Source organism: Nicrophorus vespilloides, unplaced genomic scaffold (assembly GCF_001412225.1).
Source record: "Nicrophorus vespilloides isolate i.1.1-1 unplaced genomic scaffold, Nicve_v1.0, whole genome shotgun sequence".
Classification (NCBI taxonomy): domain Eukaryota; kingdom Metazoa; phylum Arthropoda; class Insecta; order Coleoptera; family Silphidae; genus Nicrophorus; species Nicrophorus vespilloides.
Window position 1 is genome coordinate 24,532 of NW_017095855.1, and position 24,538 is coordinate 49,069.

Consider the following 24,538-nt stretch of genomic DNA (forward strand, 5'->3'; position numbering starts at 1 on the left):
CGGTGGCGGTGCCGGGTATGGGAACAGCTCGCACCCCCTGCGAGGACGCCTGCCAAACGACGAATCAGTACAACCCTGTCTGCGGCGACGACAACGTCACCTACTACAATCACGCGAGGTTGTCGTGCGCCACCCGCTGCGGAAAGAGTACGTCACAATGCAAAACAATTGCACGCGAAACAATTCAAATTCATTGCCTTCTTCTCATTCATTGTTTCAGGGGTGCAGATGAGCCGGCTGGGACGATGCTCCGTGTGGGACGATTAGAGAGGCGCAACGCCACCGTCATCATCATAATCATCCCCCCAAAGCCGCCATCTATGTTCGTACAACGAGAGAAAGAAAGAAAAAACATTGAGACACGCATGCAGAGAAAGAGAGACAAAAGAGCAAAAAAAAAAAAAGAAAAACCGGTCCGAAGAGCGGAGGGTATGTAGCAACAACACAACAAAAGATCTTCTCTGTTTACAATTATTACCTGAAGACTGGACTTTCGAAAAAGCAACAACGAAAAAAAAAGAAACGGAAAACAGACGTAATTGCTGCACAAACCTTTCCGAGAAAAACGTGACCCTCTCTTCCGACCGTTTTCCCTTCTTTTTCCATCGCATTCTTTCTTTTGTTCCTTCCAACAACAAAAAAAAAGGAATTTCAAAAAACGAAGGTAGAAATCCGCAAAGTCTCGAAAAAAACAAAGTGCGCGCAATTATTTATTTACTTTTTATAGTTTTATTCTTCTCTAATTACGTTTATGTTATTATATTTATTATTTAATTAAAATTTTTGTTCGAAATGCAACAAATACAATATAATTTTAGGACCCTTCGACACAACAAATCCTCAAGTGAAATTTAGATTTAGCACACATTCTAAAATCTATATCTTTAGTGATTAGTAAAATACTTGATAAACACAACAAATATAGAAAACACTCGTTACACTTGTTATTAGAAACGCTGATGTATTTCTTCTGTTATTGCTAAAGACTTTGAATTAGTACACTGAAATGCATGCATAATCAGTTGGAAATTAAACGTGTTTTTCTTATTCAGAAGTAAATGCCTCGTACTTTTTTAAAGCCATCCTTAAGTATTATAAATATAGAATATGTACGATGAATATGCATGTCTCTCGGTAGGCCGTTAGGAAAATTCCGATCGAGAATCGAAGGACTCGATGCAAAACAAAAAATATGATCGTTTTTCATTTATCTTTCTTTCCATTATGCAATTGGTAGTTTTAAATACGGCAATTATGTAACAGTTAAATGGTAATTTGCGAATCTCTATTTGACGTTAATAATCAGCAAGTAATTAATTCGTCGCTAATGACTTGAAAACATATTTTTTTTTTTTTTGGAAATTTCCGTTCGGTGCGTTTCGTTGAATCGAATCGATTTTCACTCTTCACTCGAACAATGCAATAATCAGTATTTTCTAACTAAATAATGTTTTAATTGTTGAGCCGAAACCGCCAGAGTGTTCGAAACGGAATTTCCAATATACAAAACCGAAACTATTATTATCAATCATCATTATTATTGTTATTAAACGGTTTATGAAAATTATTAATATGCGAGCGCTAAAACTTGGCTGCAGATGAATCAGAGAACGGTTTTTAGGGAAATACCGGTGTCTTTTACATTGAAACGTCCATAAGTCGACTAATCTTAGTCATTATTTTGATTGATTTAATGACATTAACATTTGTCACATCAACGTCGACTTTCTTAATTTATACACACACACACACACACATGGACTGAAATAAAAAAAAACTGCATACGTCAAAGATATAAATTTAAAATGTTAGACTTTCATATTGTGAGTTTTTTTCATATTCTTCCTTCCACCGCCTTTCTCATTTAGCTTATACTGTTTACGTAAATTTGAGTTCACTTCGGTTCAAGTAAAAACTACCATGCGTTACTTGTGTTGCCTATATTCACACTCTAAAATTGCAAAACAGGTTCGCTCCTTCCTTTAATCGTTCGCAGTTTATCGTTTGCATTCATGAACATTTTTGCGATGTTGTTTTTTTTTAAATTACCAAATCAATAATATTTAGCAGAATAGTTATTAAATCACCAGAATTTGTAAGTCTTGAGTTTAGTTATAGAAAAGTAGAATGTTGGCAATTGGAATTGCGGAAATAAACAAAAGAGAAAGTCTAAGTGTAAAAATGCGATGCTGGAAAATCTCATTAGTTTAATTTAATTAATTGCTTTGCTTTTGCTTTTGCTTTGATCGATTTGCGGATTTCTATTGTTGTCTGTGTTCATCACAACACATTTGAAGGTGTAATTTAACTACGCCGATGATTCATGTTTAATTGATGTTTTTTTTATTAACTTCACTGTGCAATCTCTAGTTAAGATTTCGCTTGGATTGAATCACGTTTAATCTGTTTGAATGGACGTAATGAAATGATTGCCATTTTAAAATGAAACGAAAACAATTGGATTATCATTTCCGCGTCGCGCGGCGGCAACGTCGCGCCTATGGAAAATTTCCGCGTTTGATAATGATGATCATCATCATCATTGACGAGTTGGATGATGATGATTGTGATGATTATTATTGGGTGAGCTGTCGTCTGATGGCGCTGCATGCGTTGTTGAATGTTGTTTTTGTTATCGTGTGTTGGCAACGCCGAGTAAAAGTTTGCGCCGTCGCCGCTCCCCACCCCAGGCATGTCATGACCGAGAGTGTGTATTCCTACCGTAGTTGTTAATTAGTATAGTTCTTAACGTTTAGATTTAATAGTAATTTTAAGTTTAGTGTTAGGACTTAGAAGTTAAGATGGAAGAATACGAATACGGGTAAGTGTTGCTGAAACGCGTTGGCGATCATATATTTTATCTTTATTTATTTTTCATTTATTTTTCTTTATTTGCAATATTTTTGACGTGTATATTTTCGTTTCCCGCTTTCGTCCGAACAAATCGTGACATCTCTTCGTCGTCGTCGTTGTTGTTGTTTTCGGCTGACGGACGGACGGAAAGAGGTTTTCGGGCTTCGGCAAGTGACAGACGGTGGCGCCTAAATCTCGCGCTGCTCTCTCACTCATACACGCACTCTGTGTTTGAATGGTTGTCGCGCGCATTCGTACACATATATATTTTCCATCTTGCTCGATCTGACGCTCGCGCCATATCCGTCCCCGTCTTTCCCCCCCGCTGTAATATGCTCTTTTTGACGGACGGACGGAAGTCGGCCATTGTAGTTTGGTAGCATTTGTACTTCGTGTCTGTTATCATCGCGTGTACATTATTTACATATGCCGTATGCGTGTGATGCACGTAGTTAGTAGTATACGTCGATGATCACGCATCAACATCATCATCTACGCAAACGCTGCTGCTACCAGTGAAAAAAGGCAAAAGAAAGGCATAACAATATATCATAACCTCTGAAACGTGACCGCCGCGCGGTTTTCGATCTGTTTTTGTTTCTCCCCTCGACCAGTAACTTTTTTTTTTATTATTATTGTTGTTGTGGTGTTCCTGCCACCGTGTTTGCCTGGTGTTATTTTTTTTCCCCCAAAGAATCGGTCGTCTTGTGCGCGTATGTGAAACCTCAAAAGCTACCAACCGTTTCCCCACCATCACCACCGCGCCGTCACCGGCGCCACCTCCGCTGCCGCTGCTGCTGCTTCACATCATCGTAATCATCGCCGACGCCCCCTCCTCCACTGCTCGCGCGCGTTCGTTTTCTCTACCTCCCTCCCTCCATACCACTCTCTCTCTCTCTCTCTTCGGAAGTTCAAGTTTTTGGGTAACACGAAATCCCCGTTTCTCGGTGTTCTTCTCTTCACGCTAGTTTTTGAGGGGGGCTCGCCGGGCCTAGCATGCGAATGTTGCGAATTCCAAAGCAAGAAATGGATGACGACGAGAAAGGGTATTTATTACAAACACATTTTATTATTATTAATAATAATTATTATAATTATTATTATTCTATCATTTGTTTATTACATCCATCAAAAGTGTGATGCGACTGTGTGTGTGTACGTGTGTTTGCGCCCCTTTTCGTATGTTCGTGCGTGCGTGTATTATTTGTGGTGCATCATCTACAAATCGTCATCATCACATCATCATTTACAATGAAAAACATCGCTGCCTCCGCCGCACATTGCAACAATCGGCGTCGTCTTCGTTGCCGCCGTGCGGTGGCGTTGGAAGCTCTGCGGGGGCCCATGTCCTCCTTCGACGACGCCACCGCCGCCGCCGCAGATCCTATTCCGTTTTTCTCTCTGTGTGTGTATGTGTGTGTGTTGCCCCTCTAATTATATAAATGCGACACGTAAGATTTTTTTTTGGGTCACACGCATAGACACACACACACACATAAATCGTACGTAGCGATGGATGAGAGCAGACCATGTTTTATGAGCGTGCTACATATGTAGTTTTGCACATTCACGGCCACCATTGTTATTTACATAAGACTCGGCCATTTTCCTTTTTTCTCTTTTTGGTGTCTTCTCTACTTTTCTCTCGCCCCGTCGTCGCTGCTGCCCCGAAAAAAAGAACAGCACATCCATACATATGGAACAATAACAATTTCCGATGCAATCCGTGTACGTGTATTTCTTTTTCTTTTGTATACACGTAGTTACTCTTTCCGAATGTATATGTGTGTATGTGTATATATATATATGCATGCATATGTGCGTGTGTGCACGTAAGAGAGAGATTGTGTGTGTATGTGTGTGTAGATATATATATATATATAATGTCAATATAACCGGCTTGCGTTCACCGACCCCAAGCCAGCCTAGATCAAAGAACCTTAGAACGTTATATCCCCCTTTCTTGGTTTCCCCCCTGCGCCATCACTCGCTCGCTCGCTCTCTCTTGTATATACACACAAACACACTCCACCATGTTGTTTTTCTTTTTCTTTGTTTTCATTTCTAGGTTTACATTTTATTTTATATCTATAAATTGTCATTTGTATCGATGATGTACCTATATAGTTTTACTGTGTAGTTTCTTCATTTGATATCACTTGCATTTCGACAACTGCAAGTGCAGTCGAGTAATTGCTGCCTGTCAAGTTTTTTTTGTTTACTTCTTGCCCGTTCACCAGGGCATGTTCATGTTGTGATACTCATTTTTATCACTATTATTCTAAGGCATTTCCTCTTATTTTAAGCATACCTGAAGCTCACCTTTCTATGACCATATGAAGTAAATAATTTGACCAGATGCCCGAGCATGTTCTGTTCTCATTGCAGAAATCGACTACAGGTTTTCCTAAAGAATGAAATATCTTTGTCTTTGGATTACCATCTGATTTGCAAATATAGATTTATATTAAATGTGTTTCATGTTTTGAAGATGCATAACAGAACAATGTATTAATATGTATGTTTTCTTTTTGTTTGTTTTTACAGAAAATTGTTTGTTGGCGGTCTGTCATGGGAGACCTCCCAAGACAACCTTAGCCGGTACTTCCAACGATACGGAGAGGTTATCGATTGTGTGGTGATGAAGAACGCCGAGTCCGGAAGGTCCCGCGGCTTCGGATTCGTCACCTTCGCCGACCCCAATAACGTAACCGTAGTCTTACAAAACGGTCCTCATACATTAGATGGACGGTACGTAAATTAATACTAAGTTTAAAATATTGTTGTTACCTGAGCAACAACTTTCTCTTTCAAACTTCATTACATTACATTCATATGTATTGATATTATTATTATTATTATCAATTGCAGCACTATTGACCCTAAGCCGTGTAATCCACGCACCCTGCAGAAGCCGAAGAAAGGAGGCGGTTACCCGAAGGTGTTCCTGGGTGGACTGCCGTCCAACGTGACCGAAACCGACCTGAGGACGTACTTCATGCGGTTCGGAAAAGTGATGGAGGTCGTTATCATGTACGACCAGGAGAAGAAAAAATCCAGAGGTAATTTATTATTGTTCTTGTTGTTGATATTGTTGTTAATGGCTGCCTGCCGCCATTTGCCGTGAACAACAAAAAACGAGGAAATATTAACTTTATTATTATTATTGTTGTGATTACGTGGAATATACGAACGGGTATTGAATCTATGAATCATAGCTGCTCTCGCTGCATGCATCGAATATAATAAGTGAAAGTAGTGTCAGGTAGCTGGAATTAATCTGTTTTATCGTCGTTTCCAGTCGGTTGGATATAATTGATTCAAACAAATTCACCACATTTCTTTTATTATTATTATCGATTCTCTTTATTGTTGAACAAAGTTGGTAAACATTTTGTGTGCATTTCTGTTTTAGGATTTGGTTTCTTGTCGTTTGAAGATGAGGAGGCAGTGGATCGGTGTGTATCTGAACACTTCGTGAACCTGAATGGGAAGCAGGTGTGTACATCTTTGAATTATGTTATTATTTGCGTGAGTGCAATCTCGCATTTTCGATACGATTTGTTTATGGAAAAAACAAGAAGCGGCGGCTATAGATGTCGTCTCGTTTTTCCTGCTCTCTCGACATACGGTTTTGCAACGACATTGCGACCGCAATTGGGTCAAGTCTGTTTATTTATTTTTATTGTTTTCGTTGCATTCAAAGACAAATCATGGTCTTTATTTTATGGATGTGTGTAGCTGCTGCTGTTGCTGCTATTGCATTGATATTATTTATTATCTGTCTGTCTATATTCATGGTTTGGATTCGTTTGTAGGTTGAGATCAAGAAGGCGGAACCCCGCGACGGATCCGGCGGTGCCAAGATGAACGATCCGGGTTCCGCATGGGGTCCACCTCAAGCACCGTTGGGCATTATGCAGGGCCCTAACGGTCAGATGGGCGGTCCGCCGATGAACATGGGCGCCCACATGGGACCCAACATGATCCAGAGCTATCAAGGCTGGGGCACTTCGCCTCAGCAGCAGAGCTATGCCGGTTACGGAACGCCGAGCGGTCCCGGCTCCTACCAGGGCTGGGGTGCTCCACCGGCACCGCAAGGTCCGCCCCCGCAATGGGGCAACAATTATGGAGGTCCGCCGCAGCAGCAGGGATACGGATCTTACGGTAATTTGCATTTATAAATTTTATAATCGTGTAGATTGATGTGCATACTACTACCACTACTCTACACTGTCTACTACCTGCTATTACCTACTACTACTACTACTGCTACAACAACAACTACAACAGCAACGGAAAATTCATATGTTTACAATAATCATCAGCAAGTCCTCCCGCGCCCCGTTCCCCTTTCTTCATGGTTTCAACGTGGCTCGTCAATAAAAAGGAAAAGCGTGGATGCGCGTATATTATGTGCGCGTCCATGTAGACTGACGAGCCTATATTAACACCTTATAACGGGGGGTTGTTTTGGCCACTGATAGTATGTTCAAACACAAGTTGCTATTCAGTATAATTAAAACGACTCACATGCATATCTCTCTCGCCTCCTCACCCCTATTTTCTTCTTTTAAACGAATCGAACGCCCGTTTGTTTTAAAGACTTGTAGTATACAGTATAATAAAGTTTATGCACACTGAAAGTACATAATGCTATTCACCATACATACATGCAGCACATACACTTCATGTGTACTAATAATATATTGGATGGTTCATTCACATTTCACCACTACCACACAACAATTTACAAGTTATGATTGGTCAACAGTAGTTTGATCATGTGCTTTACACAACTTCTATAACCTACCTATATGACTGATGTATATTATTGATATATTATTAATTTTGTTTAGTGTATGTGTGCAGACAGATATACGTAATCGTAACTTGTAGATTATTGTCGTTGTCTTCATGATATATTTCATAGTCACTCTATCTTTCTCTCTGTATAACATGCTGTTCAAATCAACACTTACTTGTGTGTGTGTATAGTAAATTTAATCATTTATTTAATGTTTCTTGCAAAATGATTTTTGCTCAGTATTTTTAAGATGATAGGAAATATTTATCTTTCTCGCACTCTCTCTCTCTCTCTGTCATTCTCATGTGTTGAGGTTGAAGTATTTGTTCATGTGTTTGATTGTTTTGATTTTAATTTTTTTTGCTAAGATAAAGTGAAAGTGAGAAAAAAACCGTGTTAATTAATTAATAATAAACGATTGTAATATTGTGTCGCAGACTGATTTTACGAAGCGACGCAACTATTCTGCAATTTCATTCATCCATTTTTCTCATTTATTCATTCTCCCGAGTACACACTACATTACCCGTTCAAGATAACTGAAACTACCCTCCTCTATCTTTCTAAGGGAGGGGTTTCAATTATTAAGAAAATACCCACCCTACCACCACCTGCACCACAGAATATTGTTGTCACAATGAATGAGATTTTGAGGTTCATCGGGATGACAATATTCACTCTATCCATTCCTCCGCCCTTCTCTATCTACTCTGAGGAGAAGAACTATTAATTGCTGTGCTATTATAAGTCTTTGGAGCATCGGAGGCGTTTTATTAATTATATATTTTAACGTATCCTAACGTGTCATAATTAATGATGTAAATTACGTGTTTTTTGTTTTGTTTGTTTGTTTTGTTTCTGTTGTACTCATGATGATTGTGGAGTTTCCGGCGGAAATGTAATATTTCGGTTCGGTGCGCCGTCGCCCTTCTTGTCGTAGTCGTCGTTTTGCTGACTGACTGATAGAGATGGTGATGTTGGATCTCCACATCATCATCACCGGCGGCGGTAATGTTGATGTGATGAAATTTGGTGGGATTGTGTGTGTGTCTGCATAAATATATATTTATTTATATATTGGGATGACGGAGGAGGAGGAGAACAATTTTCGTGGAATACAATGGTGGTGTGTTTTTTGGATGTTGTTGTAGGTCCGGGCACCGGAAGCGGAACAGCCAGCTGGAACAGTTGGAACATGCCGCAAAATAATCAGTCGACGGCCCCATCAGGTGTGTAGATAAATGTGCATTGCATTGGGAGAGAGGGAGAGAAAGATAGATAGTTAAAAGATAAATAGAGATAGAGAGTGAGAGAGAGAGGAAGAAGGGAGAAAAAGAAAATGAATAAATAAATAAATGTACACGCGTGTAGTGGGAGGGAGAGGAACGCGAGCGGCGAGCGACTACGACAACCGGGGTGAGAAACAGAGAGAGAGAGAGATAGGAGGAAGGATGTGATTCCATCGAAGGAGTAAGAAAGAAATAGAGTGAGAGAAAGGGGTGATGGTGATGGCGACGATGATGACGTTGAACTGTTGTTGTTGTTGTTTGTTGCTGTTACTACTTTGCAGCAGCACGATCGTTCGTTCGTTCGTTGTTCTACTTCTTCGGCTTCGTGTGTGTACATATCTATATATACATATATATGTGCTCACATCTGTACATTGCATACATGTATGTATACCATATTTAATTGTAGTATACATATATGCATGGTTGATATATATATATGTATACATTTTTAATAAATTGTATGTTTCTGTGTGTGTGTTTGGAGGAAGCAAGGAAGGAAGTAAGGAAGCTTATTGTTAGAAAATTAATCGATTCGGTGTTTGATGTGTTGTGCAAATATAGGGTACATCGCTGGCGATCTTTACACCCGTCAGCAGTCAGGACCAGGCGGTCCCGCCACGCCCAACGCCCCCCAAAATTCGAATGCTGCTAACTCGAAGCCACCGCCGTCCGCCTCCGATTACTCCAACTACGCTGCGTACGGATCGTACTCGGGCGACGCGGGTGGAGCATACGGAGCCCCGCCTCGTTCCTACGGCAGCGATGCAGGATCCCAAGTAGGAAGTTACACGTCCCAACAGCAACAGCAGGCAGCACAAAACTCAGGTGCAAAACATTTCAATGATTTTAAAGAGTGGCCCAGTTCTTGACAACCTTCTTTCGATAATCATAGTACCGTAGTAGTCGCAAACATAATTAAAAAAAAAAGCAGCAACAGCAGCATCAGCAGCGGCAGTAGAAATAATAATAACAACAACAGCAATAATGTAGGTGAAGGTGGTGGTGGTGGTAGTAGAAGTGGTGGATGCGTCGGCGTCAGCGGCGACGGTGGTTGCGATGACGACGAAGGTGGCGTTGGTGCGTGCGGCGGGACTCTGCTGCCGTTTCACACGACGGTAGTGGACGACGGTAACGGCTGCGGCGGCGGCGGCGGCATCTCTATGAAGCAGCAGCTGCCGCATCCGTTCCTCGCGATCGGTTTCCATCCTCTGCAACATCAACAACTGAACGGTGGTGGTAACATCATCATCGTTAGCAGCAACAACAACAGTATCGTCGTCGTCAATAATCGTCATCATCACAATCAACGTCGTCCTCGTCAACAACAAAATCTCGCTAACCACCACCAGCGGCAGCAGCAGCAGCAGCAGTACCATCACCACCACCGGTACCATCAATTCGGTAATTTGAGTAATGTGGGTGTATGTTGTAACAGTTGGAAACATATTGGCCTGATTGACGTGAAGGGAGGAGCCGGCACCGGAGGCGGCACCGCTGTCGTCGCAGCGAGTTTTTACGATTAGACGGACGGACGCGCAAACAAAAGCACGTCAACAACGCCCGTCTCTTCGCACGCATAAACACATAAACACCACACACGTAACAACCACCGACAGCCAAGACCGCCCACCCAATCCACCCAAACCCCCATACGAGTATCATTTAGCGAAAGGCAAAACTTTTTTTTTAAATTTAAGTTTAAACATATTATTACTATACTATATATCTATAGACTACAGACAGACTACAAACCGATTTTATATATAATTATTATTTTCTTTTTTATAATTTTGTTCAATTCACAATTGATTGATTAAGCGGAAAAAAACACAAACGTTTGCATACCATTATATAAATGATGATTCAGATGTCGAAAATATAATAATAATATCCATCCTCTGCACCCCCACAAAAACAATTACCACCAGTACCAGCACACATTCATCGACCAATCAACAAATCGTTTCGATCATCCTCCTCCTACTCCTCCGCCGCCCCCGCCTCCCATCAAACCAAACAACCTCGTCTTGTAATAATAATAATGAAAGTTATTAGTTTCTCTTTTTTAATTATGTAATTTCTTCGTCGCCTCCAAACTAACAAAACTCCCCTTTTACGTTTTTTTTTCTTCCTGCTGTGTCTCTCCTCCTTTTTCTCTCTTTCTCTAATATTTCACTCCACCAACTTTGTTGCTACTACTACTACAACTGGTAAAAAAAAAGAAAGAAAGAAGTTTAATTGAAAGAATGCGAATAGTTCTGCATTATTTGTCCCTCCTCCTCCATCCTCAGCAAAACACATCCTCCCATATTTTTAACTCTGTTTCTCTTCAATTACTTTTTGTTTTTTAATTTTATTTTAATTAATATACATTTATACATACATACATATATTCTCTCCTTTTTTATTTTAATTATTTTTTTTCTTATTGTTTTGTTTTCTATTTTCTATCTTGATTAATTATGTTTATGTACATCTACATATATAGAATTTTACACAAACGTATATATATATGTAATAATAATAATAATTATTGGAATTATTATTATTATCATTATTATACTTTTATTATATATATATTTAATTTAATCAATACTTTATATATATATACATGTAATAATTATATCATACACATATATATATATTATTACTATATAATTAATTAATTATTATATATATATATAGATTTCATATTATGGTTTTGCAATTTTCTGAAAACACGAACATTTTGGATAGAAAACGCGCGCGCAGAGCCCGCCAGACAGATCAGAGAAACAAACATATGTTGACTATTTTTAAGCACCCGCTCAATTTGTTAAAAAGTATATATTTAAAGTAATACAATACATACATACATATATATATAAATATATTTGATAAGAAGCTAAATTACCTCAATAATACGATGAAGAGAAGGGAACGAGCGAGCGAGCGAAAAAAAAACTAAAAGCAAGCGAAGAGTGTGTGTGCGTGTGTGTTAATACATTATATTAATAATATATTTATAATGATAATTGTTGATGATGATAAGTTCGGTCGGAGTAGGCGGCGCTGTCGCAGATGATCTGACGCAGAGCGGCGGTACTTTATATTCTTCTTTTGTTTGGTATTTTGTTTGTTTCGATGATTGCGATTGGTGGAAGGAAGGAAGGAAAGAGAAAAGAAGGAAAAAAACAAAAATAGCACGGCGCACGGACTATATAATTAAATGTTATCTAATTAAGTAACTTTAGAGAAAAGAAAAAAATGTGATTCACTAAGATTAATAGGAAATTGTTAAAATTAAGATATCTTAAACGCAACTCAACTGTAACTGACTCTGACCTCCTCTATCTGTAGATAGGTTCAGTTTTTAATTTTAAATTAAGTAACATTTGTAATAATTTTTATTTTCGACTCCATTTTACAAGTGTATCATATTTTGAGCATTTAAGTAATTTATATTTTGTTTCGTTTTTTCTTTGTTTTGAAGGAAAACGATAAATTGTAAACGATTCACTATTATATATATATATAATTATTATTATTATTACACACTACTGCATCAAGTCTCTAGTCTCTCTTTTTTTTTGTTTGTTTAATTAATTAATATTATTGTCTCCAATTGCCGCCCCCGCAACTATTATTGTTAATTATTAGGTGTTTATTTTTCTCTCTTTCTCTTCTTTTTTGTTTGTTTGTTTAAGAAGTAATTATTCCTTAATCGATAAAGTAGTAGGTAATTTTATTTAGATGGAAAATTGTACATACATACACTGCAATAAGTAGTGTTAGTAGGTAGATGCAATTGATTTATCTATTTGCAAATTTAAGGGAAAATTAAAACAAATTAGGCCAATTATTGTTATATGAATAGATAGATAATGTCCTTTAGTGTGCTCTCGCCGCCGCCGTCGTTTATTTTTTCTTCTCTATTTCACTCTCGATTCGTCGTCGCATTTATATCCTCTTCCGCCGATCGTCGTCGTCGTCGTTCATTCGTTCTGCTCTATCGTCTTTCGCGTCGCCGCCTTCTGCTTTTTCTCATCCGTCTCCTCGCAGCAACCCGATCGTTAAATAATCGTTGGTGATTGGGGGAGATTTTTAACGATTAATTTTTCCTCCTCTCTGGATTTTAAAATCATTTGTAATTTTAATTATTAATTTAGAAATGCGCTTTTCTTCTCTCTTTTTGTTTTCATTTTTTGGAAAGTGGGTGTCGTGTATAGGTTTACTGATTGCTTCTCTCGCAAAACGTAAATTTAAATGAAAATAAAAGAAATGCCACTCGAAAATGTTGATCGAGTGTGCGTGTGTATAGACTTAATTTATAGTGGCTATCCCCCGATTCCATTGTTTTACGACTACTATTATTATTATTTTTGTTTTGTTTTGTGTTCCTCTCCGTGTAAAACTAAGTGTAACTTTAAATGATATTGTTGCCTAGTGTTAAGTATACTGTAACGTAATTTAACTACTACTACTACTATTATTATTATTATTACTGCTGTAAACACGTCTCCTCTATACCTATATATATATATAGTATAATATATTATATACCTTAATTTAATTTAAAATTTAAAGAAAAAAAAACTTTATGAACTGGTTGTGATCTCGCATATAAGAAACATTTAATAAGAAGATTAAGAAGAGGTGGAAACTTCAAAGCCAATTATATTTATATATCGTCATTTTTTTTTATTTTGTTTTGTTTAAATTAATAATTTAACGTGCCTCGTTTCTTGGCAACCGGGAAACAAGCAGAGCACACTTTAAACTTAGAGAGACAAACGATAGAGAGAGAGGGATGAAAAGAGAGTTAAAGATAAGCAAAACCTACGTGATTGGGAATGAGGAGAAAACATAAAAAGAAGGGGCTCGGGCGCAATAAATTCGATTATTTTAATTACTACGTTTAAATTATAATTAATAATAATAATACTGTAAAACAATTTTTATATATATATATCTATTCTTTTGTTTGTTTGTTTGTAACTTAGGAGATTGGATTCGCGAAAAGCGAATCCAAAGTACTGACTATTTACGGAGTTGATAACGAAATTTAATTAATTGTACATCCATAATAAATAAATAATTATATACATATATATATATACATACACCGAAATCACTGAGAAGAAGACGAAGAAGAGAAAAATAAAACAAAAGCGAATAATATGTAGTGTTAAAGAGAGAGAGAGAGAGAGGGGCAAATTTTTATTAGCTAATGAGATTTAACGATTAATTATTACTTAAAATATATATATATATATAAATATCTTATATACTTTTTGAACGGTTTTGTTTTGTTTTTTTTTTAAACTGTAAACTATATAATTTAAAAACCAAACAACTACTCTTCTTAAGATTTGAATGATTGATCTTCTGTCTCGAAGTCTGACGTCGTTTTCCGTTCACAATGTTTTCCGATCTAATATTATGATTATTATTATTATATGAAAGAATAGAAAAAAAAACTATTAATATTATTAAAATTAATCAATTAACCCTGGATAATTATTTATACAATTTTAAATCAATTCATTTTTTTTTTAATTTGGAGCCATTGTCTCTTGATCCAAAAAGAGCGTTTGCTGCGTTTTTTTTGTTTTATTTTTACCCTATGTTGTTTACTGTGTTTTCTTCTGTTTGTTTGATTATTTTATTTTTTAAATTTCGATTTCTATTATTATTATTTTTTAATTCAATTCTGATCTTTCCTCTTTATGCAAAAACAACAACAAAAAAAAAACAATTGATCAAAAAAAAAATATAGTGTTTTTTTTTCTCTCATTTTCTTCTCCCATCTCCCTTCCTTCCTTTCCTATCTCTTTCTCGTTCATCGCATTTTCAACTTTTCCGAAGTGGGAAGAGAAAACAAAAAGACGAGAGATGCCACAGTTGTGTGTGTGTAGACGAATTGTTGTTGAATAATTGTACTTGTGTTTTCTTAGTGGTTAAGTGTAAATGTCTCTTGGTACAAATAATAGGTCTTAGGCGTCCGTAAATTTACTTACCCCGAATATCCTCTTGTTTCTCCACTTTTCCATCAAAGTTAAGTAAAGACGACATTCTGAAACAAAAGAGGGAGAGATCGCATTGTCATTGTTGTTTTGTCTCTTTTGTTTTTTCAAACTGTAATGGCTTCTTCGACGAACCAATGAATAAAGACCACTCCTCCCCATCATAAAGTAAGGACACGCCCAGTATTCCCGCCTCCTCCCATATTTCCATTCTAAACAACAAAACAAAGACAACACGATTAGTAAAAATTTATATTATTATTAATAGTTTATATAATATTGCAAGTAATGAGGAGATTAAGAGAAAAAAGCAAGTATATTTAAAGAAATTTTATCAGGAAATATTATAATGTAATGTAATAAGATTCAAATGAAAATGTTTGAATGAAGCTAGTAGTAATGATTTGTAATCGAGTGAGGAAACACCACTCTCACCTTGATCGACTGTTCTAATTATTACTGTACTTTACTTTTAGTTCACTAGATTCGGCGAAATTGCGGAGAGATTTATTAATTATATGTGAAGATAATGAATGAAAACAAAACAATGATACAAGATTTATTATTATTATTATTATTATATGAAACAAAAGATCTATATATATATATACACTGATAGGATGTGTTGTTTTCTGGAAACAAAGCTAGGATATCACATATGTAGTTATTATTATTATATATATAAATAGCAGTGTTGCCTTATCTTTTTTGAAAAAAAAAAACAACTAAAATAATTATATACATACACGTAAATTAATTAATTAATATAGCGCTAGATTATAATTATTGTTTCTGTTTAGTATTTAGGGTGAATTGTGTGTTTTATTTTAAACTGTAGTGTTTTATTCTTCTCTTTTGTTTTCTATATATATATACACATATTACATATTTTTTTTTGTTTTTTTTTTAAACATTTGTTTTCTTTTGATTACTTGATCAATTAAATTAATAGTCGTTTTTTAACGAGAGAGAGAGAAAAAAGGAGAACCTGGCAATTGCAATTTCTGACCTCATAGCGCGTAATTTCTAGGATTAATTAACACTAACTAATTGATAATATTACAATTAATAGCTATATATATATATATATTAGATTATTGTTTTGTTTCTTCATATATATTTTTTTTTTCAACACTATTCACCTTAAATATGTTTTTTATGATGATGATCAATCATAGCAAAGTAGGCTTATTTCAATTAACGTACATACACACACACATATTCATACACGAATACAGTGAATGTTGCTTGTTTATTTCTTCTTTTTTTTTTCATTTGAAATGAAACGCAATACTACCATTCGTTTCTTTGGCAACGTTAAAGTTTTTTCTGTTGCCAAGCGAAAAAGTTGCTAATCTGCAAACAAAACAACAAACAAACAAAAAGAGAAACAATTATGTGCTGCCGCGTACGGGTAGAGGTTAGGTTATACTCGTTTCGACGTAACCTAATTTCCACTCTGTTAAAATCAAATTAAGATGAAACAATCAAAATTAGTTTCGAATTCGTTGCTAACCTTCAAATCGTTGACAGCGGCAAAGGTTAATCGATTTCGATCAATCAAAATTATATTTTCAAATTCATTTATTAATATAGTTATTATTATTATTATTTCTTTGGGTTGGGTAACAAGAATTGGGGCTGCTTCTTTTTTTTTTGTATAATTTAGTAAACTTCTTCAGAGTTAACCAATCGCAGCGAAGTGATTTCAATTAATCGACCGACCGAATTGAGATCAGTTTGTTTGCATCGCTTATTTTTACTTTGCTTTGACTAACGACTGCAAATTTGAAACGCGCACTTCTCTTCTCTAATTCGATGATGTTTATTTTGTTTCTCTCTTTTTCCATGAACGTTCTTTGTAGATGCTAAGCGAAAACTGCTTTACCTATCTTCCAAATAGACAAGAAACTAAAAAAAAAACAAACGAAAAGCAAAAGAAACAAAAAACGCAAACAATAAAAGAAACAGAAATCACGGCCTTCTACATTTTTCCGAACCGAACAGATGGATCCGTGGAAGACACGATGAGAACGAAAAGAAAAAAACAATACCAACGAGCGTTTCGCTCCCTTTTTTGTTTTTAGTTTATGTAATTTGCCTTGGAAACATTATTTTATTGCACACGGGGGGTGTTTGTTTGTTTGATGAAATTTTACTATTTATTTTTGTTTCCGTCATTTGTTTTCCGTTCTTGAATATCAATTTATATAATTATAAACAAACAACAACAAAACAAAAGAGGTAGTGCAAACTTGGAATATGCGATTTTAGGAATACTCGACATACACACACATACGATATTTCTATATACACCTGTTTAGTTTGTTTGTTTGTTTGTTTTTTTCTATTCATTATTTTCGTAGTGTTGTTTAGATTAATTACATATAAGCATTGTTACATTGGTTTAGCTAAATTTGTTTGATTCGTGATGTTTACCGATTGATGATGATGATGATGTTTGATGACGAAAGCTGTACCACCACTACCTACTACTTAGACTTAATACACCTAATAATGTGGATTAAATTAAGAGAGATGCAGAGACCTAAAGTTGATAAACATTTTACAGTTTCTGTTTGTTTGTTTGTTTCCGTTGATAAAAAGTAAAATTAACTTTAATTATTTATTAATTAATCGAAGGAGAAACACAAACATGATAATAATTCTATATATAATTTAATTTAGTGTAATTGAAACGAGCAAAGAAAAATTTAATAATTAGTAATAATAGTAATGGACGTAAGATTTCGTTTGTGTATCGTTTCGCGTTTTTTTTATTTTCATTGTTTGTTCGTCCTCTTAAACTCTAGTGCTCTACTTTTTCGACTGATGTACAGTGCATTAACTAGTTTAACTACTAATAATATACAGTTTTGTAACACACTCGTACGAATCTAATTAACGATCGTCGTCGTATAATTGTAAATGTATTTATTCATTCATTCATTCAATGTTATTCAACCGTGCATTAATTAGATTTGTTTTGTTTGTCTGGTTTTTTGTTTGTTGGGGGGGGAGGGGTTAATAAGACTCTACAAACATGTGATGATTAACTAATGATAGATTTCGCGTAACTAAAGATGAACCAATTAATAAGCAAAAAGAAGGGGAGTTATGTATCCAGGAATTAACTAATTACTTAATTAATTAATAATAGATTTATAATGTTAACTAAAAACTAAATTGAGAGAAAAAGCAAAAAAAAAGAGTAAGAGATTTCGAATAAATTTATATTAAATATATTTACAGATAAAAGACGAGACGGATTAGTTTAAATGTGAAAGAAAAGAAGATATAAATATAGTAATTTGTTTGCTCAAGACCGAACCCGATTATTTAATGAATCAATCAATCAATCAATTAATTAATTATAATTATAGTTGTATTATTACGATGTATTAAGTTAAGTGTAAAACGATGGCGCAGTGTGCTAAATGATGATTAGTAATTATTGTATTATTGCAGAGTGTGTATAATATTTAGACTTAAAGACCAGCGAGTAAAAAGAAAATAACATAATAAGAAATAATCGATGATTACAGTTTTACGAGTAGGCGTCGTCGCGGTGTGTGTGTATATATATTTCGTACACATGTGTGCATTGTTTATTATTTTATGTTTTTGTCGTTGCCATTAGTGATGATGATGATTATTACAATGTGAAAAGTTGTTGTTGTTAGGGCGCCATTTTCGTTCTTCTACTTTTTTTTTGAAATTTCTTTATTATTATTATTTCATGTGCGGTGAATTGTTGTGCTAGGCTTATTTATTAATATTACGATTGTTAAAAAAAAATATATATATGCAGATTCGATGCATGGGAGAGGAGACTCATTTTGTCTGTGTTCTAAATCTATATTGATTTCTGTTTTGTTTTTCGATCATTTTTTTTTAAACAATTGAAAGAAGGAATGAGAACAAATGAAATTCCATACTCTGATTGAATTAGGCACATTTTGGTTCTTGGATGGAGACGATTTTTAAGGAAATATTAACAAAAAAAAATTAATAATAATAATTATTACTATATATAAATATTGTTCTACACGTAGAGGAGACTAATTGTTATATTACACAAATATATTTAAAACTCACACACACATATATATATATCTATATATAATAGTAATTGGCACGCGCGTGTATACACACGTATCTGCCTTTGTTTCAATAATGATTACCATAGTAACCATTCATCTAGTATATAATAATATGTGCATACGTGTTTATGTAATAATGAGTTTGTAGTGCATTTTATGGGGTAGTCATAGCAACTTATATAAGATACAACTATCTATTATTACTACCATGCAACTATTTATCTATTATAATACTATTGAAGCTGATTATGTATAATATATAGATAAGGTTCTAATACATGGCAACAGACAGAGAAATGAGGAAATTAGTAAGGTTTTAACATATATATATATATAATATATTTGTAGGGTTTCGTAGTAGAGTTTTAGTGCGCATAATATAGAAAGTGTGGATTTGTTAATTAATTGATCGATAAGAGAGAAAAAGAGGTTTATTAAAAAAAAAATACAAATATTTATAAATACATATATATATATTATATGAATAAAAATGATATAATAATAATGATGATGATTGATATAGATGATACAACAAAAAGGATCTTTGCAAATTGACTAATTCTTAATAAACTTATAATAATAATAATAACATGTACCTATTATCAATATATAAAATATCTAACATTAACAGAAAAAAAAATTAATATATATATATGACTATAAATATATATAGATATAATATGATAGATTTAGTTTAGTTAGTATAATGATGATGATGATGGATAAAAAATATTATTGAGAAAAAAAAAATGAAGATGAAAAAAAATATATATATATGAAATTTTTGCCAATTTTTTGAAAAATAATAAATGAATACAGAAGAAGAAGAAGAAGAAAAAATAATATATATGATGATGATTGATGATAATAATACAATGGAATTTGAAAACATCTATGTGAGAGCTTTTATTTATTCATTCATTCATTCACACTAACCAACAACAACAACAATATACCACGTTCCATAGCAACAAGGGAGAGTTAACCGAATCAACAAACCCAAAAACAAACAACAACAAAACAATCGAAAGAGAAGAAAAGGTAAGAAGGCGACGTCAAATAGTGACGATCCGCCATTCGCGAAAAGCAGATCCGACCCATCCGCAAACGAAAACAAAAACTATAACCCGAACCCCACCAATCGACGTTCATCTTTCGAGGTCCGCCTCCTTTTTTTTTGTCGTCTTTGCTTGTGATGTTTATTTACTTGTATCGCTTTGTTTATTGTCGGTCGTATTTCATTGGTTTAGAGATCTCATTCGTCCATAGTAGTTTCATTTTGTTTCCGATTCTTAACATATTATAATATTTCGTTGGTGGTGGTAGGTAAGATGTAGCTTTTGTTTCCATAACATATTTACTAACGCACTGAATAAAATAAAAAGCCACATCACCACCATTTCTATCCATTCATCCGATGTTCACAAGACTCTCTCTGCTTTGCTGTTTGTACTTTTTTTTATTCACCAACATTATATAAGTAGTTTTAACCTGTAGTTTTGCAAGAGAAACGTTACTTTAATTACGATTTAAGTTTACTCAAGTTAAATACTTTTAATTGATTTGTATCTAAGACACTATAGTTTTTTTATTTTTTTTCTAATTTTGTCATCTGTAAATTGTTTTTTTAAGTTTTAAGTCTTTTGTGTTCTATTTTTTTTATATATATAAATATTACGTTAAGTTTTCAACTGATTTTAATTTCAGCTTAAGTTAATTTAGTTCGTAATTAATGCATTTTCTCACTTTGTACTCTTGTACGTTCATTCTTGGGGGGTGGGTGGGTTTGGTTTATGTCATAGGCCGCCTAGATTTACCTTGTATTGTTTGTTGTTGTTATATTTTTGACGTGACGTAACCTGGCAACGTTTTTTTTATTTATCTTTTGTTTCAGTTTAGGCGAATCGTTGCAATTCTCGTTAAGTCCACTTACCTTTTATTAGGCGTAAATCTAGACAAATAAATATATTATAAATTTAGATTAAGTCTTAGCTTAGTCGTGGATTAATTTAAGACTCTAAAGAAATTATATATATATATATATGTAACGAAAACAAAGGTGAGATGATACATATATATTCTTCTCTTATTTTTTATTATTTCTTTTCCCTGATAGTATATATTTCGCAATAAAGGACGAAGTGATTGAGTTTAATTGATTCTTGTTAATTATTTTTTTACCAACAATAAAAAAGATTTGAACGTTTAGCATTTTCGTAGACTTCGATATTTATTTATTTATTCTTTGATACGACCCAACAACCAATCCGCACCTTCGATCCTCCTTTCAATTGTTATAAATGTTACGTTTTTCGGTGCAAATCGTAACGAATTGTCGCAACTGTCTTCCTCTTTTCAACGCTTCTTTTCTTCTTTTCTCGTCGCCATAGTTACGTGTTTTGCAATGTTCTTGTTTTATTTGTCCGTATTTTGTTTTATTTTTAATTTTTTTTTTGAAAACCTGTGAATCTCTCTGTCTCTCTCTTCTGTAGGAGGCGATTTCTCGGCGGCCGCAGGAGATTCGTACAGTGGCGGCAGACGCCAGAGGGGCGGGGGCGGCTCTAGCAGCGGAGGTGGTGCCGGCGGCTATAATGCGAACCAACAGCAGTATCATCCCTACAAGAGATAAAATTCCAACCACATCACACCCCCCAAACAAACCCTTTCCACCCCCCCGCTCCCCACCCCAAGCATATATGTGACAGATAGAGATAGAGAGAAAGATAAACAAATGCACACAGGGTATTGTTCTTGTCGACTTGGACTAATATTTTAATATTATTGTTCTTTATTATTTTTGTTAATGTTAAGTTATGTATTAAGTATTCTCCACGTCTCTCCCCACATATTTTTATTATTATTATAACTACTGTTGAATTATTTTGTTTATCCAAAGACCACTCTTGTTTCTTTTCTTCATTGTTTTACAATTATTGACAACTTTTGCTGCTGTTTTTTTTTTAATGTACGTATAGAAAACAAAAGACTGGCGGCGGCTGTGACGAGAGTGTCTAGTAGTTATGTAAGTCTGCATCGTCGTAATTACTATTATATATTTTTCGATTTAGACCGTAAGTTTTAGTTGTACTCTATTTTTATTCTCGACGAGCATATTATAGTATTTTTGTACTCGATGTCTTCTTTGTGTGTGTGTGTCGCTGTAAGTAAATTTGGATGAAAGTGGAAGATTATCGTTTTTTTTGCAAACAAAAGTTGTTCACAAGTTTCTCTGCCCTTTGGTTCGGGGCTGAAGTTAAAAGAATACGACCAAAGTGTAACTCCTGCTTGTCGTAAGAGGCGACTAAATGGAGATCAACTCATGCCAAAACCTTTAGTTTCCATGACGATCTTATCATTCCATTATTTTATTTCTCTATAATTAAAAAAATGTTGCTATGGTTATTGTATAGTGATTATGAATGTTAGGTTGCATAACTTTAATCATTTTTAAATATCAGTCCTATGTTTCACAGTAATTGCATAATTAAACATCTATTAGTTGGTAGTAACAAATAAAGTGGTGTGGCAATCGTGATTGTTTTACATTTCCTTTGGTGTATCACCGGTTGCCTATGTTCGTTGAGTCTGTGACAGACAGTGACAGATTTATCTGAGTGATGTGTGCGTTGGGTGCAACTTGAACCGTTTATTTACCGATAAAGGGAACAAAAATGAGATAACGAAGGCTGAAAGTAGTGCTAAACACGGCAGGAATCGAATTGTAGGTAATGTTGCGTGTTTGATGTTGCATTAATTTGTTTACCGGTGATATTGTTATTGTTGTTACAGTGAAATATGGGGCCCAACGAGCTGCCGATTCCGCGTCACCTGATAATCGCGAACGGCGTCTTCACCGTCGTCGCATTCACACTGCTCCTGCTGATTCTCAAGCTGCTCGGCGTGCTCTATGCAATCGGAAAGTTCACCTCCATCTACCTGATCATCATCCTCGTCACATTCGAACTGATCAAAGCGATCGCCCGCAGACATCTATTCGAGAGCAAACGAAACTCTACTCCAAAGACTTCAACCAATTCATTTGACTCAATTCTGCTGATTGCCGTCTCATTGTTGGTGTTTTATGTGGTGCCCGTACTGTTCGGAGCTCCACTGTTTGCTGACTTCGAGGAGACCCTGATGTTCAGCACAGTGCTGACCACGCTCACCACCGTCCAGTGTCTGATACATTTGGGGTACAAGCAGAGTGTGAAGATCCTACTCGGTTTGAACACTGTGGATGCTCATTCGGTGAGTGTTTCCAGTGTTGTTTTGAGGAACGTTCAGTGCACCGTTTTCGGGGCGTGGAGCGCGGCCGTCGTCATTCCTTTAGATTGGAACAGGGCTTGGCAGGCCTGGCCGATTCCCTGCTGCATCGGCGCCCTCGTCGGTCACGTCATCGGGAATTTCACATCAACAGCTCTCGTCTTGAACAGGAGGGGTAAACTTTTGTACAAAAAGCACAGTGTCTAAACAACACTTGCATCGAAATTAACCAAAGCAATTCCTTTATTTATTAAATACGAGTTATATAGATTATTATTATTATTGTTACAATGTTATAAATTTGTGGCTGCGTTGACCATTGTCGCAAGGTCCTCCTGTCTCTGTTTGAGTCTATCCCTGATCAGTTCCGCGATCGCTTTCTGCGTCCTCCTTTCAAGTTTCTCCAACTTTTTGGCAACGTCCCTCTTGAGATCCCAATCCGGTTTCCTCGGCGCCAAATTCGTTATATCCAATTCGTCTATCACCACTTTCTCCTTGGCCGCATCCAGTTGCTCCTTAATCTCTTCTGTGAAATCAGCAGGTTCTGCTTGCGGCAAAACGTTTCCGTTCAGCTCCTCATCTGATGGCTTGTAGCTCCTGAATACGGGCCTGCAGCAAAAACACGAACATCAATCACAGTCACCCACGATTCGAAACAAAAGCAAAAACAGCCACACACACACACTACTCACTTGGGCAGGGTTATGTTCGATTCCTTCTCTCCGTTTTCTGTTTCCTCTTCGCCGTTTCTCTTGCGTTTCAAAGCGAGAAGCCTTTCCTTCCTCTTCAACGCCTGCTCTTCCAACGTGCTAGTCATTATTTTATTCAATCTAAACTAACTAAAACAAACTTTGAGGAAAACACTCGATGTATGTTTTTGTGCTCGATCGCAGCGACACCCAACAGCAAGTTAAAATGTAAACAAAGTCGTTTGGGTTGCATAGTGTGAAATATATAGTCGCGTCGCGGCATATATGTTATAATTTTTTTTAAAAATACAGGAAAATGTTTATTTCTCCGCTCAATTATTTCCCTCAATTAACTTAAATAACATAATTGAAACGACGGTCGTAATTCGAATAAGCGTTTAAACTGATTAAAAGTTTGAATTGGATATGCAACGCGGGTTGCCTATAAAAATAAAAAGTTGTTTACATTTCCGATCATCTTCTCTCTTTTAAACAATCGCCCAAAGTTTTTATTTTTGTAATGTTG

General features: G+C 35.5%; 3 protein-coding genes across 12 annotated transcripts; 2 read left to right on the plus strand and 1 right to left on the minus strand.

Annotated features, from left to right (window-relative positions):
• Positions 1-2,713: 2,713 nt before the first annotated feature.
• On the plus strand, positions 2,714-21,948 carry LOC108566824 (heterogeneous nuclear ribonucleoprotein 27C). 9 transcript variants are annotated; one of them, XM_017926903.1, is made up of 8 exons: positions 2,714-2,821; positions 5,401-5,604; positions 5,725-5,915; positions 6,269-6,351; positions 6,672-7,020; positions 8,812-8,889; positions 9,514-9,777; positions 21,553-21,944. In XM_017926903.1, the coding sequence occupies exons 1-8, from the start codon at positions 2,802-2,804 to the stop codon at positions 21,687-21,689; spliced, it is 1,326 nt and encodes a 441-aa protein (XP_017782392.1). In that variant the 5' UTR covers positions 2,714-2,801; the 3' UTR covers positions 21,690-21,944. The 9 variants fall into 9 exon arrangements, with proteins under 9 accessions (XP_017782392.1, XP_017782450.1, XP_017782409.1 ...); XM_017926894.1 differs by lacking the exon at positions 2,714-2,821 and adding an exon at positions 3,850-3,899 and having other exon boundaries at positions 21,553-21,945; XM_017926952.1 differs by lacking the exons at positions 2,714-2,821; positions 21,553-21,944 and adding exons at positions 3,850-3,899; positions 20,955-21,045.
• A 58-nt stretch (positions 21,949-22,006) lies between these two features.
• LOC108566873 (phosphatidylinositol-glycan biosynthesis class F protein) lies at positions 22,007-23,594 on the plus strand. Of its 2 annotated transcripts, none has more exons than XM_017926974.1 (2): positions 22,007-22,785; positions 22,850-23,594. In XM_017926974.1, exon 2 carries the CDS (start codon positions 22,856-22,858, stop codon positions 23,528-23,530), a length of 675 nt encoding a protein of 224 aa, XP_017782463.1. In that variant the 5' UTR covers positions 22,007-22,785; positions 22,850-22,855; the 3' UTR covers positions 23,531-23,594. The 2 variants fall into 2 exon arrangements, with proteins under 2 accessions (XP_017782463.1, XP_017782472.1); XM_017926983.1 differs by having other exon boundaries at positions 22,007-22,781.
• Positions 23,566-24,249, minus strand: LOC108566886 (coiled-coil domain-containing protein 12). Its single transcript, XM_017926995.1, has 2 exons — positions 24,016-24,249; positions 23,566-23,932 (listed from the first exon to the last, which is right to left on the minus strand). Exons 1-2 carry the CDS (start codon positions 24,138-24,140, stop codon positions 23,617-23,619), a joined length of 441 nt encoding a protein of 146 aa, XP_017782484.1. The 5' UTR covers positions 24,141-24,249; the 3' UTR covers positions 23,566-23,616.
• Positions 24,250-24,538: the final 289 nt, after the last annotated feature.